The sequence below is a fragment of the Calonectris borealis genome, chromosome 1 (genome assembly GCF_964195595.1).
Source record: "Calonectris borealis chromosome 1, bCalBor7.hap1.2, whole genome shotgun sequence".
Classification (NCBI taxonomy): Eukaryota; Metazoa; Chordata; class Aves; order Procellariiformes; family Procellariidae; genus Calonectris; species Calonectris borealis.
In genome coordinates, this window is record NC_134312.1 from 208165883 (window position 1) to 208182084 (window position 16202).

At 43.9% G+C, this 16202-nt stretch overlaps 1 protein-coding gene across 1 annotated transcript in view; it reads left to right on the top strand.

Annotated features, from left to right (window-relative positions):
- The window catches only part of MTMR2 (myotubularin related protein 2), a 62361-nt gene that overhangs the window by 27328 nt on the left and 18831 nt on the right, over window positions 1-16202 (top strand). The window contains exons 3-5 of the mRNA XM_075140107.1: window positions 10125-10200; window positions 13944-14038; window positions 14216-14326. Of these exons, the coding sequence (XP_074996208.1) occupies window positions 10125-10200; window positions 13944-14038; window positions 14216-14326 (282 nt within the window). The remainder of the gene's footprint in view (window positions 1-10124; window positions 10201-13943; window positions 14039-14215; window positions 14327-16202) is intronic.

Below are 16202 nucleotides of genomic sequence, written 5' to 3' on the forward strand. Positions count from 1 at the left end.
AGTTCATAGAAAATGCAAAGATGTCTTCCGTGATGTAAGCTTTTCTTCCCAGTGCACTGGACTGTGGCTGCTATTAAATTACAGACCATATTGCACAAGCCACCAGACGGGGAAGATAATTGACCTGTGTCACAAAAGGCTTGGCTAGATGTGAACTGGTGATACAGCAGTGAAATTAAATAAACAGTTCATCTTTTTACTGTCACTGTGTGAAGACGTGACCGTATGTATTTCTCTGTGTCATCACTTTGGGCTCAGTCATATTCTCACACGGAGGTGCACCTCACATTTTTGCGGGTGTACAGGAGTAGAAGCTATGCAGGCAGTAGTAGTCCTTACCTGGTCTGTGCATAGTGTTTCCGCGGGTCCCTTTGCACACAGGGCTGAAATCAACACCAAATCCAAGAATGGGCGATGCTTTACATTATCAGAGGTACCAAGTAGAGAGACTTAAAGAGCAGCAGAGAAGAAGTAGGAAAATCTTATGGGGAAAAATATTTTAACTGTCTCAATATTCTGATTTTGGCTGTACGAGTTGCCTCTGTGTGTCTGTGGGAAACCGTTTTCCTTTCTTCTTTGGAGCATTAAGCTGTCGATGAACAAAGGCACAAAGGACTGGCTCTGAAGAATGAATGATGCTCTTGTCCATAAGAGTGGTCATTCCAGGACAGCCCCATGAGTGACTGGATTTTAGCCCCTGCTGTTGCCATGTTTTTCTAGGACTCCTGTTTCCAGGACTGTAAATTCTATATATTTCATGAGAATTACAATCTTTTTCTTTTTAAACTGTGTTGAGAGATGGAAATCTTGGTCCCCTCCCTGCACCTCTCCCCAGTAAGTCCTTTTCTGCACCTCCCCCTTTCAAGGAAACAAAAACACAGAGTAGCCAACCTCTGGGTTGCAAAATATTGATTTCATGCAGATTAGATGGGGGGGAAAGCCAGATGCAGTCAGTTTTCTGTCTCCTTTACATGGAAATAATACTCCCTAAGTGCTCATCTAGTTAGAAGAGAGCAAAGACAGCAAGCATTGCTAATTTTTCTTATATAGAGGTACCTGAATATTTGAATATGAAGTAATGCACAGTGAAGGAAATCTCTGGAAGCGTTTATGATTGCCATCTATTAGGAATGGAAAACTAAGGAGAATAAGCAAATGGCCTTCAGATGTTCCTCAAAAATATTTTCAGCTCTTCCTAATCAACTGCCATATTTCTCCTAGCTACAAAGTGCAAGAATTCTCCTTTTGCTGAGTAAAACTGGGTAAGAGGTGGCTTTTTTCCCCCCTTTCCTCCCCCCTCTTCCCCCCCCCCCCCCTTATAGTTTTGTAGATTGAAGCACAAATCAGGCAGGAATGAACAAGCATGGTATTTAAAAGGAGCACGCAGATTTGTGACTGCATGCAGTACCTGCCAAGATTCGATTTTCTGTAGATGTTTTTGCACTGAATGAAACATCTTCGTTCCCCTCTGTAGGATTGTTTACTCATTGTAATTACTTGTATCTTGAATTCTTATCTTACATATCACTAAACTCCAAAGTGAAATTCTTGGTAACAGAGACACTTTTCTGTGACTTATTTTAGTTGGTAGAATTTACAACTCTCTCTTTGGTCGGAGTGTTTCTCTGTTACTTAAGACTGATGATATGAACTTCACTGAACTAGTTTAATGCTTTCCTTGAAACTTTTAATCTATTTTCCCATATAAGTTGTTTGCTAAACAAAATACAGTAAAAATAAAGAAGGGATAGAGTCAGGCTAACATGCTGTACAAAGTGTTCGAGCGACCAGTGGAGAACAGAGCTGTGGTCGTTCGAGACGTATGTGGATCCCTTGGCACTGAAGAAGGTTCTGTATTAAAAAATGTTGGACTTGTCTGAATAGATAATATCTGCAACCTTCTGTGCCAGGGAGCATTGCTGTGTTGAGTCAATGACGACTTTCTGTCGCAGCCTAATGAGGGAATCGTCTTGAGGCACCAAGCCATACAAACTTGAGGAGACAAGCCAGCCGTGGTTGAACGAGTGGTCCTCAACAATGTGTTCCTTTGAGCTTCTAAGTCATGCCTTGTACTTGTGCAGCGAGGGCCCAGGAGATTCACCAGCACAGAGAGGCTGTTCTTCATCCCCGGACGCTCAGGTCTGAGTGGGGAAGTACATGGTGGAAAAAACAAAGCAGAAAACCCCAGGGAAACACTGCATGGTGGCTACTTCCTCCTCCAGAGGAGTCCCTTTATATTACCCTGGTGACTGCATTACTTTTTTTTTTAAAATACACTAATCTTCAGCTTCTTTGTAAAGATTTTCAAGGTGGTGGTAAGTAAGCGATTTCTGAATTTTTATACTTTCTCAAAATATACACGGTAGGTAGAGATCATAGTTCATGATTTGTTTTTTTTAGTTGTGTCTGGTTTTTTTGAGACTAGGAAAGCATAGTTAAAAGGCAGTTGCAGTGCACATTGTATATGATTATTGTGTTTAGACTAGTGTAATAGATAGTCTGTTGTCAGAATGTTTTATTGATAACTTAAATGCCTCTTGTGTTGTTTTTTAACCAAGCTAGGAAGCCTTCTTTGGCTGAGTGATCTCCTAGGAGCTGAATGAGCTTGATGTGGTCTTTGGACGATATATTTGATTCTCTGTGTACTATTCTGAAATGATCCATGTGTCTGTGGTGTTTTGTCTTTTCCCCTTTGAACTTCTAATATCCCAAAAGAAGACGACACAAAGCATTTCCCTGCAATTAATATCTTGCTGGTCTGAATGTCTCTTAACATAGTTTTTCAACCCATCTGGTCAAAATCCTCAGAAAAGTCCCCATGCCTCAGTCATGCAGAGATACTGCTGTTCTTTTCCGTAGTCATTCTGCTGTGGTATTCTTAATGATTCAAAAATACCAACAAAGTCCATTTACTTGCTCGATACATGTTTTATTACATTTCCAGTAGCATACATAGCACATAAATCTTCTCAAAGTACACTTGAAATAGCCATAAGTGGCAGCTGAAAATCTCTCCAAAGTAGTACAATGTTTGCAGTCTATAGAAGGATTTGTCAAGTAAGCACGGCTACTGTTTTGTGGTCCTTCTAATTGAGCATTGAGAAAACAGAAGCATCTCAGCAGCAAAATGCTAGAAAAAATGTGCCCTTTTTCCTCTTGTAAGAAATGTTTCATTTAGAAAAGAAACAACGCACCTATGAAAAATTATCCTAAATAAGCATACGGGTTTTGATTCTGCGCATACTTGTGTCAGTTCTGCAGCTTCTGTTAACATCAGCTGGACAGAATTAGACCTCTGTGTTTTTTTTCCTGAGGTGAATGGAAAGAGCGTCTGTATCTGTTTTGTTTCAGAGGTTTTTACACCGTCATTGGGGTAATGATAAATCTTGATACACCTGCCATAGTGGCACTGTCTTTTGTTGATTTACTTTTATGGCAACAGCCGTGAAAGAGGAAAGGGATGGAGTGGGAAGGCAATTCAGGGAAAGGAATAGGTGAACATGGTCTGAGATCACCAAAAGGCATTTGAAAGGAGGAAAACATTGGTTATGTAAATGTATATGTTTTGCTCTTGATTTACAAAGAAAATAAATACATAAAAAATCAAGTATATAAAAATAATCCTATGGCAAAGCCTTTGCAGAAAGGCTGTCTTCCTTCATGTGGTTCTTTGAGACAGCAGAAAGGAGCCAGTTCTGACCCAAAAATTGTGTCTGGCAACTCAGCTAATAAGACCTATCCTAAAACTCCTTTGGAGTCATGCCTGTTTTAATGAAGTTCATGCAATTTTTGGATCTGGCCTGGCTCATCTCCTGCTGCCTCTCTCCCCAGAGAAAGTTTGGACCTCTCTGCAAAGTACGGGTTGTGAGTACTCAGTTGTATCGGGATGTCCAGGAGATTGGGCACTGCTGCACTGCCTGCAGTGAAGCACCGGAGATGGGATTCGCCATACCATATCTACGCTGGAGTTACTTACCCTAGTTCTCAGCCTTCGGTGGGAAAAAAGGCTCTCATCCTAAAGGTGAATCTCCACTGAGTGAACAGAGCGCCTAGGGTGACTAGCTCCGGTGTGGATCTCCAGTTTTAGATGAAATGGATATTCCTGCAGTTTACTGACTAGCCTGCCTGCAGAGTGGCAAGAGTGCTGATTCAGGAGGGTATTTAATCATGTGCCAGTCCTTGAGAGAAAGACATTTAAAAAAAAAGGCAGGGGGCATTAAGAGGAATGTTTATATTTTTTAACTACAAGCAGAATATTCCCTGGTGATCCATTAAAATGTGAAGTATCAGACAAATATTTTCCTGTAGGAGATAAAACCTTTCACTTGGCTGTTGAGTTTCAAATCCGTATTTCACCCGTAATTTGAAAAGCTACATATTTTTAAAAGCAACTAGTTCTACGTGTATATTCTTGCACACGCACATGTACAACACGCACATTCTTGTCCCTGCAGCATATATCCCGCCTGTTGCTGCTGACCAGTGCGTGCTCATGAGGTAGATGTGCCAAACCTGTGAGTTTAGGGGCTGCAGATGCAAAGGGATTTTGTATGTGTGTGTGTATAATGTTTGTCTGTACAGAGAGGTTATATATGTTTATGTCAAGGGACCAGTTAAGAGTCCAGCTTCCTGCTGTAGGAAACACAGAAGAGGACTGTGTGTAGCTGGAACAAAAGCAGCTCCGAGCCTGGAGAGCTTGTCTTTTCAATAGATGGGGCAGACGTGGTTTTGGGGAAAGGAATAATGCAGGAGCAAGGTGGTCACGGTGTTGGGTTGGACATGGCGTACCAGTGCTGTGGCTTTATGCATAACAAATCTGTTCAAAATGTACAAAACGATTTGGAGTGTGTGGGAGGTTACCAAGGAGAGATTAACTCGGGGGGGGAGGGGAGTGGAAATCACAAAAAGGGTACATTTTAATTTTGTCTAAACCAAAAAAGATTCTTTTTGTTCATTCTGATTGTGATTCAGGATAGGAGAATCTATGCAGACTTGGGAAAACTGTTACACAGCAATTTGGTAACGCAAACCTGTAGTCTCCCCTTAAATTGCATGAAGCCAAAAAAACCTGACCTTTGTCTGTGGGTCCGACTCAAATATTCAGGAGAAAGAGTAGAAGAGAATAACTGGAAAATGCCTGGGAGGAACCTCAGGCGCTCTTTTCATGCATCTTTGTTATCTGGAGGCTGGTGCTGCAGATGTCAGTGTCCAGGGACAAAGTTACTGTCCCTAGTCAGTCCGGCTGCTCTCCCTCCCTCGCCCTTGAGTGGCTCATGTAGTCATGCCCCAAGCCAGTCCTGGCAAAATGAGTGAAGTTATGGAAAAACAACCATTTAAAAAAGCCATTAAGCTAACCCAAGCATCTTGACTGAACTAGATATGGGAGCAATTGCAATGCTGGCAGATTGGGTAGGAGGAGGCAATCCCGGCTCGGCCTCAGCCAGCGCAGGACATGTGTTGTCATCCTGGCTGTGCAGGTGGGCAAACGCCTCTCAGGCAATACAAGAGGAAAACATATCAGTTGTTTTGTTCACAGGCAAAAGCAAACCCTGAATATAGAGTTTCATGCGCCCTCTCAGGTTCTTCTGGAGCAGCGTTCAGTGATGCACAGACCTCTGAGACCCTGTAGTTAGAGTTATGGCGCAACATATCTCTCTACCTCCCTGAGCTGGCTATAGCCACTCGGGATGAGCTGCGTGCATGAGTTGTGCAGGGACATCAGTCAGGAGAGGGATTTTTGGAGCAGCATGCTGCTGCTGTGTTGGGAGGCAGTGTGAACACATGGTTGGAGAGGCTTGGTGGAACTGCAGTATCCTGAATCGCAGTATGAAGAGGTAAGGAATGAAGCAGGGAGCAGTCTTACCTTTTTAGCAGGATCTAATCCTCTTTCCCTGACCCCAGACATGCAAGCAAAGGAGGCGATCGCTTTGTTGCTGAGATCTGGAGGTTGTGTCAACAATACAGCATTGGGGTTTTCCTGCCTTGGGTGCTACAGGTGGGAGGGCATGAGAGAGCTCTGCACCTTCAACCACGGGTAAGCAGGCTGGAGCTAACACAAGGTGGGATCCTGGAGTAAGAGAAGCGGTTGTTAAATGTAGCAAGTGTGGGTTTGTTCTGCCAAGTTGCTGCTTGAGCAGAGAACAAAGGTAGGTGGTGGCATGAAGTCCTGACACCTCTCTGAGCCAAGGCAGGGCTTGTGTTTAGGTGCTAAGGTACTGCCATGCTCAGCATCCCAGAGAGCTGTTTTATCTAGAGGGAGAGCTGCTGATGGGTGGAATGGGTAGATTACGTTACTCGGTAAAAGAAGACAGAAATAAAGGTTATTCTGGTGTGTAACTAAACTCTTCATTCCCCTGGAGATTCAGTTAACAAGTGTAACATTTTTGTGGGGAAAAGATAACGAAGACCTTATTTGACTTAGAGGCAAGGCAAAGTAGTCTACCGATTTTTGGCGGTTGTATTTGTTTCTTACAGAAACCATCTTAGTGATGTTTGTGACAGATACGGGCAGTGTATGGCTCAGCGTGGTCCTGTTCCTAAGTAATGCTGATTCTGTCCAGCTCTGGCTCTGACCTTCATTGCAGATCTCAAAGCTCTCCTTGTTTTTGTTTCCACTGAACAATTTAAAAACCTGAGGCACACAGAGGTGAAACATTTCGGTTACAGATGTATGTGGTACCTGTCTCCACAGCGTTAATGCATCAGTAGCCAGCTGTCACTCTCCTGCGGCCAGGCTGCTGCAGTCGTGTCCCTGGCTCCCCTACCTGCTTCCTGGCCTCAGTGGAGCTCTTAATTTTGTTTTGCAAGATTTGCAGAGGGCTAAATCTGGGCCCAGGAGTGTTATTTTTAGAGTCTGGAAAATAGGCTAATGTACAAAAAAAGATTTTTCTGACAGTTTAATGAACCATTTTTGGATTTGGCGGGGGAGGGGAGGAAGGCAGTAAGATGGAGAGGCCTTTCACGTTATCTCCTTAGTCATATAAGGGGCAGAAGGTCCACCTATGGTGTTAGCGTGCTCCCAGAGCTCCGCGTGCATTGTCCCATCCCATTCTTCCCCCCGATCTGTTTCCAAAACTCCTCTTTCCTTATCCACTCACTTTTCCTCCCTCCTGCCACCCCCTGTCCTTTAGTGCTGCCCCAGATGTCTTCTCCTGTGCCCGCTGCCTGCATTGTCAGCTGCACACAGATTGCATTTCCCCGAATCAATTTTAAGGAGCCATTGATGGAGGTGGATTTCAGGAAAATGCCTACCGTTCATTTCTTGGTTTCTGCCAGGACGGGTTTCAAGTCTTCACGTTCCAACTAGGAGGCTCATTCAGGGTTTAGGGCTGGGCAGATGCTGCAAAGACCAGCACACCAGAGGAGTGTTTGTCCTGGGCTTTCTGTCTGTCTGTCTCAGCCTCTTGGGAGGGGTGACTGTTACCCAGGAGCGAGGTGCTTGCGCTGACTTTGAAATCATCATGAAGGCAGTCGGTGCTGCGTTACCTGAGGTAGGTCGTGTGGCTGAGGTCAGTTGGGGGATGGCGAAAATGGCAGTTTAGTCCTCAACTCTGTACAAAAAAAAAAAAGAAAGAGAAGGGGGGAAGGGGGGAGGCAGTGGGGCAGAAGCTGTTGACCTTGAAGTGCTGTGCTTCCAGGAGGCCATCCATCCGCTGCCCTGTGTTGAAGTGAGCGCAGATTTGGATCGCTAATCCTTTCCTCTGACCCTGGGGACTCCATGTTTCAGAGAGTGCAAGTGAGCAGATGGATTTTATTAGACTTAGAAGAGACAGTTTTTAAACTGAGAAAGCTTTCAACCTTTTCTTTAGCAAAATGGTGTGGACATGGAGTTCTTTGTCTTTTGTACTGCTTGCCTCTTCCCTCCTTCTCTCCCCCACCTGCAGTACAGTGTTTAAAACCCACCTGAGCACTGCCCACCTAGTAATCACAGCAGCTGTTTGTCATACCGAATGCTTTTCGTGTATCTTTACCTCATATTTGTTTTGGCTTAAGATATAACCCAGTCCTCCAAGTGTTTGCCACTGGACATGCTCCCGCTGACATCTGCAGGAGAGCAGCAAGTCCAGCTGTTGACCGAAGTGATCCTAGCGGCAGCTGCTGCTGCCCGTTTTGGGTACGGACCTTCTCAAAGAAGTTGTGATCGTGTCCTGAACACAGAGTGTATTTTTATTAATGTCCTTCCAAGATAAAAGGCCACAAAGATGACCACCACTTGCGGCCTAATTAGCCAGAAGCCTCTGTCTCATTTGTCATAATCCAGATGTTATCCTGCTAATTTCAAGGCTGTTACTCAAGTGCAAAAACTGACACACAGGAGTTGAGAGCGGGTCTACATCACAGGCTTTTGTCGGGGAGCCGTCAGTCAGGGCTTTGATGGGATGTGTGATCTTTGGCCAACACAGCTGTGCTGACGAGAAGTCCTCAGCATAGACTTCTGCTAGTTATACCAGCAAAACCTTGTTTTTACTGGTATTGCTGATGTGGGGGAGGAGAAGCTTTCCTGCAAGTTGAGTGCTGCCAGTGTGAGCTCTGTCAATGGTGACTTCCCTTTACCCATCCTGTAGATCCCAGTCCGGCTGCTCTGGCAGCCTCCGTGGTAAGAGTTGGCCTAAATGGGTGCAGTTGTAAGGTTCCTGTTAGGAAGTCAGGGCTGTGCTTGCTTTTATTACTATTTTTTTTAAAGAGTCTTTTTAATGCATTTTTTAAAATTTACATCTTGTTCTCAAGAAGGCTTTGATCTTATTAATCTTTTCATCTATACATCAATCTGTTGTGTGAAAATGTTGGAACACGCTTTTATTGTGGCATGGGGTTTCTTCGGTTTTTGTTTTCATTTTTTTTGCATAGTTTAGAGAATTTTTCTTCCCTGAGGCTCTCCCTCTGTCTTGATCCTACATGAAAGTTGACCACAGACGTGTCAGGTTCTAGAGTGCCACTTTAGGCCATGTCTTTGAATTTTCTTTGCAGGGATTTCCTGATATAAGATTTAAACAATTCTTTCTCTTTCCTTGCATTAACATAAAGAAAGCATTTTGGGCGAGTCTGCGCAGTTTGTTGTGAGCAGACATGAACTCTCTCTGCTTATCTTCACCAGGTGGGATGCACGCCAACTTTTAACCCAAAGTATTGTGGTTGCTACAGCATGAGGCAGAGTTTGGACTAACTTACCTGCTCTCCGTCTGTGTTATTAGGTTGAGCAACTGGTGTGCCGCTGTGGTTGTGGTCATTTGGCTCGTTCGAGGCATGGGCAACATGATTAAATCTGTCTGCATTTGGCCACATAGACTTAGCCTTAATCTTGGTCACTTACATATGCTCTTCTCCCCTACTTGTTACCATAGGTTTAGACTTCAGCCATGCATAGTTACACGTTACAGCCGTGCTTTCCTAAAATGTCCATCTGCTCGTGATAGCAGTTCTTGTGAAAACCCTTGTGCAAATGCAATCATATCTGTGAAAAGCAATGCCATGTGGTGTAACTTTAACCCAAGGGAAAGTGGAGGAACAGTCATTTGGCAGCCAAAAAGAAATCAGAACTGTACTTACTATACATGCCTATCAAAATATAACCTTTGTAACAAGTCACTAGTACTGAGCCAAATCAGGATCTTTGCAATTGTCGGACCCTCATTGAAGACAGTGGTGTGACAAGGTGTCCTTTTTAACTTTCCGCAGTGTAAACTAGAAATTGCTCTACTTGATAGCATCATGGTAATAGTAGATCACTTCAGCTGGGAAAAGAACTGATCCCTTTGGTTCCGTAGGTAACAAGAGTTCAACTTGTGATGATGGGCTGGGGAGGAGAAGGTTGGAGCATGAAAGGCAGCCACCTGGGAAGTGTGCTGCCAAAGCACACAGCCTGCTTTGCACAGCCTCTCCATCGCAGACATCCTTGCTTTAAACATTTCTGCATGGCCCATACCCGAGTGGTATGCTCGAGGACTGCACTGAGGTCTTTCACATGCTTTGTGTTGACCTTTCAGAAGCTGAGACACTAGGCAGTACCTCAAGACCTTTTGAACATTTGTTGTCCTTGATATTGTTGACCCCTTGCAGGTAAGTGTAAACTTCTTGGTTTATGAAAACATTGTGAATTTCTTTTTCTACCTCTGTCTTTTGCCTAGGTCCTGAGGGAGACTAATAAATTGGCTGAAATGGAAGAGCCACCTTTGCTACCAGGAGAAACCATTAAAGACATGGGTATGTGAAGAGGAAATTCCTTATTCTTTGCTGACCAAATAGAATATCCATTGAGAAAAATATCTTGGCAGTCTGTCCTGGTTTCAGCTGGGATAGAGTTAAATTTCTTCCTAGTGCTGTGTTTTAGTATGAGAAGAATGTTGATAACACACTGATGTTTTCAGTTGTTGCTAAGTACCCTGCTAGTCAAGGACACTCAGCTTCCATGCTCTGGAAGAGGCTGGGAGGGAGCATAGCCAGGCCAGCTGGCCAATGGGGTATTCCATAGCGTGTGATGTCATGCTCAGTATATGAATGGTAGACATGATCCAGGAAGTAGCGATCACTACTTGGTTATCGGTCAGCGTGGGTGGTGAGCAATTGCATTGTGCATCACTCATTTTGTATATTCTATCATTATCATCATTATTATTATTATTTTCTTTTTCCTCCCTTTTCTGTTCTATTAAACTGTCTTTATCTCAACCCACGAGTTTTTCTCACTCTTACCCTTCTGATTCTCTCCCCGTCCCACTGGGGGCGGGGAGGAGTGAGGGAGTGGCTGCGTGGTGTTTGGCTGCCTGCCAGGTTAAATCACAACACAGTCATTGACCAACAACAGCAAATTGCTGATCTTTTGAGAACCACGATCAGGTTGTTTCATTAATCAAGTTATTGCACATCACATGAGCCAAGGTCTCATGTATATGTCTGCTCTTAGCATGTAGCCAATACAAGGCAATTCAACATGTCTTAGCATGAGCGTTGAGATAGGTTGTGCAGCTTTGCATTTGCTGCCTCCCGAGAGGATGTGGATCAACTGTGTCAAGTTGTGCTTGCCACAGGGTAACGTCATGGGTTGACACAGCACAATTGTATGTCGAATTTCTGTCACAAACTGCAGAAGAGGATACAGTGCTGTTGCAGAGAACTTGCTGTGATATGGGGATGGGTCTTTTTTCTTTTTTTTTTCATCCAGACTTTCTGACATACATCAGGTTTGCTGATGCACTCTAGCCTGAAATTTTGAGTAAGCCTCTTGATTAACTTTCTGTGAAAGATTCTGCATTCGCTAGTTTAACATGTTGCCTTCCTCTTAAAATGACATGGAAGAAAGCAACTTCAGCCCTAAAAAAACCCCCAACACCCTACCAAAAAAACTCACCCAACAACAACACCACAAAACCTAAAAACAAACAAAAAAATCTCACCTCAATGCTCAATCCTTTTCTCTACTCCTTTCCTAAGGACTCTGAACTCATACTCCAACCATGCACTGCAGACTGACATCTCGCTCACTCCACAGGCACAGTTAGTTCTTACAGCAAGACTATATTTTGAAGGGTTCCTGGGGAATGGTTTAAGAGATCAGAGTTATCAGTATTTTGTCTGTGAGCAAATGATGTGATGAGCCATGTAAGTCTGTAAGACTGGGTGGCTTTCAGAGTAGGCCAGACAGCAGCTGCCTGGTCCAGCAAGAAGTTAAAGGTAGCAAAAAGGAAATCTTTATTATTCATCAGCAATAATTATTTCCTGTTAAAAGTGTCAAGAAAGGCAAATGTAATACTCTCTGTATTTTACAGGGAGGGGAGGAAAAATTATTTCAGCCAACCCAATAATCTAGGGTAAGATTGGCCTTATAAAAGACAGGAATTCCATAACCAGAGGAATTAATAAATCCTGGTTTCCAGTATCTTTCTTCCATATGGATTCTCTTATATCTACCAAAGGCTGAGCTTATTAGACTTTCCCTTGGTAGTAGCACTAGTACAACCTCTTTCATACCTGGCATCCGTTCTCACAAACAGTGAAGGATCTTAATGCCTTGGAGATCCCTATTTATCAGATGGAGACTGCTGAAATCATACAACTGTGGTAGGGTTAAGGTCAGACAAGCCATGTGTGTAGGCACATGTGTACATGTACAGTGTAATTAAGTAAAATTGTTTCCTTAGGAAACCAAGCTAATAAAATGCAAATGTGAAAGGTGATGTGGCTTACAAGCTGGCAAGGCCAGTGTTTGAGATCGTGCCTGGGATTCCTTACCTGGAAAACATTTTTCTAGCACCTTTCCTCTTTATCCAGAAATCCTGTTTCTTTTCAGATGTAAATGCACACTTCTCTTATTAGTAGTTTTGTTGCCTTTTTTTTTTTAAACATTTTGAAATTATATTTTGAATAATGGGAACTCTAGTGGAAAAACCAGGCAGGCTGCCCTCACCCTTATTATGGTTCATGAGTCTGCTTTCAAACCTCTGTCAAACTAGTCTTTGAAAAGAAGTGATGAATAATCGGCTAATAATGAAACACTTGGTTTAATTAGAACTGGCTAGAAGCATTTTGTGTTTAATTGTCCTTCCAACAAACACATGTACATTGTGTGTATATACATATATGTATATTATTTTATTTATTTTTAACCAAAAATTCTGTGCTACGTATTTTGCTGATTTTTTAAGGATCCTTCTCCATATCCAAATCTCAAGAGTCAGTGAAGACTATGCAGAAGCAGAGCTGACGTGAGGATGATTTAGTTATATGAGTTGCCGGTGCCCTGGAGTAAGGCAGTCTCTCTCCCTCCCTCCCTCCAGGCTAAATCTCATAGCATAAAGGTAGAAGAAATTCAGGTCCCCATCCTGACACCCCAGCAGCCTCGTGCCTCTTGTGCGTGGTGGCTGTCACCTGGCTGGGAGGCAAGCTGTCCTCCTGACTTCACACAGCCCTTGCAAAACACATCCCATAGGGTTTGGAGGCTTGAGGTTATTAAGATGGTCCAGGGGGTTCTTTCATGAGTCTGGCAGCTCTGGTCCGTGGGTCTCCTTCTGAAAGGATCGCTGTGTGTTTGAGGGGTGTCTTTACTTGTCAGTGATGGCATAAACCATTGCCACAGCACAGCCAGCCAGCTGCTTCAGTGGCAGAAGACATGATGGGCCGCTGCGGGGCGGCGGAGGGGGAGGGAATGACTTAAATGTTGGCATTTAATTGATGTAAAACAGAAGGGCAGTTAGGGGAGGTGTTTGCTGTGGAAAACCAGCAGCACCTCTTGCCTTTTGCTGGAGCAAGTGAGAAACTTCTGAGGCCTTTTAAGAAGGGGACTGTTTTGAGTCACCATCACTCAGGCTCAAAAATAATTGAATTGTTGCAGAGTAACTTGATCGCTGACTTCAGACTTAAAATCACCAGCAGTTGGGTGCTATACAAATTCCTGGCTGCTGGAAATCGCTGTATCTCTGCTGGCTTGTAGCATGAGGGCCTTCATCCCAGGGCTGACTCTGCGTGCAAGGGTGTGCGGAAGGACCCAAGCATCCTAAAAGCCACGTGAACTGCCTTCTCCTGTCCTTGGTGGCACAAACCAGCTTACTGGTGATCCTTAGTTTTTATGCAGATTGTGGTCAGCTTCAAATGTATGCATCCAGGCAGGAATTGTCTCTCTTTTCGTGCATGATGTTCTCAGCTACTGGCAGTGCGTTGCTCAGTAAGAGTAAACAGTTTGCAGCCGAATACTGGCTTTTTTACGGGCTTAGCAGTTCTGTGCAATAGTAGGATTCTAGGTGATGGTACTTGCCAGGAGTTCAGTTTATACCTAAACTCTTACCTTCTCCACAGAACTGAAACTTGCGTGTTAGCTGTAGGCTAGAACCCTAGATTAAGCTGGTTTTCATTCCATCATCTGAAAAGTAGAGCCCTCAAATATTGTTGCTGTCATAATTTTACTCCCATAAATTAACCATGAAATTAACAACTTTTATTTTTCTTTTTTTAAGCTAAGGATGTTACTTACATCTGCCCCTTCACTGGAGCAATCAGAGGAACCCTTACTGTTACCAATTATAGACTGTATTTTAAAAGCATGGAACGGGTAAGCTTTTGAAACCATCTGCTTTTGTTGGGTATTCAATCTTTAGACCTAGGTGTTCTTTGAGAGTAATGCTGTGTGAATCATAGCTATATCTTTGGGAATATAGGCATAAGGGAGCAGGAGCTGGGGATTTTTCCCCCTCCCCTTTTTAAACTCACAAATTTCAACTGTCTACAGGACCCTCCTTTTGTCCTAGATGCATCTTTAGGTGTAATCAACAGAGTGGAGAAAATTGGAGGTGCTTCCAGTCGTGGTGAGAATTCATACGGGCTGGAAATTGTATGCAAGGTAAATTTTTATCTGTGTTTTACAATAGGGGAAGGGGAACATATATTTTAAAAGGTTTTCTCTGTAGCACTGTAGGAAGTTCTGCGAAACATTTCAGTATGACTTCACACACTTCAAAAAACATCTGATTTTAAAAGTAATTTTCAGGATTCTCCAGCCCCGCTCCTAGCACAGGCTTTGTGCTAGGTAATGTCTTTTCTTCATGGTGCAAACCTAGGCCTGCATCCCACTAATGCGGTTCTCGGGATTGCCCACCAGGCTATCCCAGGAAGACTCCAGTCATTGTGGAGTATAGGATTCCTTTCACTCAACTTGCATTTCAAGAGCAAGAAAGGGGCATGTTTCCCCCTAACTCTTTAGCTTGTGTCTACCTGCTGCTGTGCTTTGTGGTGAGGGACTGGCAAGTAGCCGTGAGTCCTCCTCGAGGCTGTTCTTTCATTTCTTTCAAGGCGGTACATGTTTCACATGTGCCTCTCAAGAGCCCTAGGAATCATTGGAAATGCAAACTTAACAATTAACTAAAAATTAACAATTCACCTCCTCGTGTCTACTTACTATAGACCCACAGAGTAGATAAAATCGCCATCTCCAGTCCTAAATTCTTACCTCCGCTGTTCAGCAGGGCATGGCCCCTCTGCTTCCCTCAGTGACCGCGTGGGGAGAGCTGGATTTTGAACCTTGTAGGTCTTGGGCTGCTTAGAGCTCTTGTCGGAGCCCCCTCAAGGCTGAAAGGATGCCACTTGCTGGATAAGGGCAGATGGAGGAATGAAAACTGCTCTGGCCACTGCTGTGATTTTGAGGCACCAGGAAGCTAAGCAGACTCTCAAGCTGTGGGCGTGCTGAGTCAAAAGCAGTTGATATAATCTATACCAAATCATCCAGCTGCTCCCTTGTCCTGTTGCAGTCATGATCCTCCCTGGCTAACGTAGGGGTGCTTGTGCTGGCAAGCTAATTTGTTCCCTGTTTTGATCTGGATTCCTAGTCCTCAGCCATTTTGCCTATATGCAAATTTGCAGACATGGTCAGGTTTGGAGTGAACTACATTGTTTCCCTGGGTGGGAAACCCAGGCACAAACTCTATGATAGGTATCTTGGCCCTATACAACAGATATATATGGGCCAGCCTGCTTGGCCCAGGATATGCAGAGCAGTTTAGTGCGATAACAGAGTAGTACAGATACAGCTTATGCGTCCTGAAATGTTCTCTGTCTGAGACCAATTACCTAATCTCAGTCTTGTGAGACAGCTAAGTCTTTAGCTGTTTGTCTTATTCTCTGACTTGCTGTACCATCTTCATGTCCTTGAACTTGATAGCTCATTTCCTGCTGGTGGCTTTTAAACTGTTTACTACAAGTGTTTGAGTTGTAGGCTTGGCTGGAAAATCTTGGCATCTTAGAGATGCTTTACTTAGTTTCTGAATTTGATTTTTGTAGATGAGTACGGAAAGGAGGTCTTGGGTAACCACCCTTTGTGGAAACTGTGCTGCTGTGCAAGTTGGAGGAGTTCTCAGTTTCAAGACATCCTCTTGAGTGCTCTGAGAGATGGAAGCTTTAAAGGGAGATGGCATTAGTTGCTTTGCACCAAACTGACTGGACCTGTGCTCGCTCTGTGCAGTAGCTCTATGGAGGTATTCTGTGAGGCAGTCCCTTCCAGCTGTCTTGTGGCACAGCTCAGTGTGAGAGTGTGGTAAGAGCTAGGAGGTCTGTCAGACAAAGTCCTGCCAGTCAGCAATAGCTTGTCCCTGTGCGAGGCTCTCCCCTAGACTTTCAGCAAGTAGAGAGCTTCATGTGAAGGCAAGGTGCTGTGATCAGGTGCACCTTGCACTCCCTCTGCTCCTCTGCAGTTGTGGCAGGCTTTGTTGGAAGCTGCAGATGAC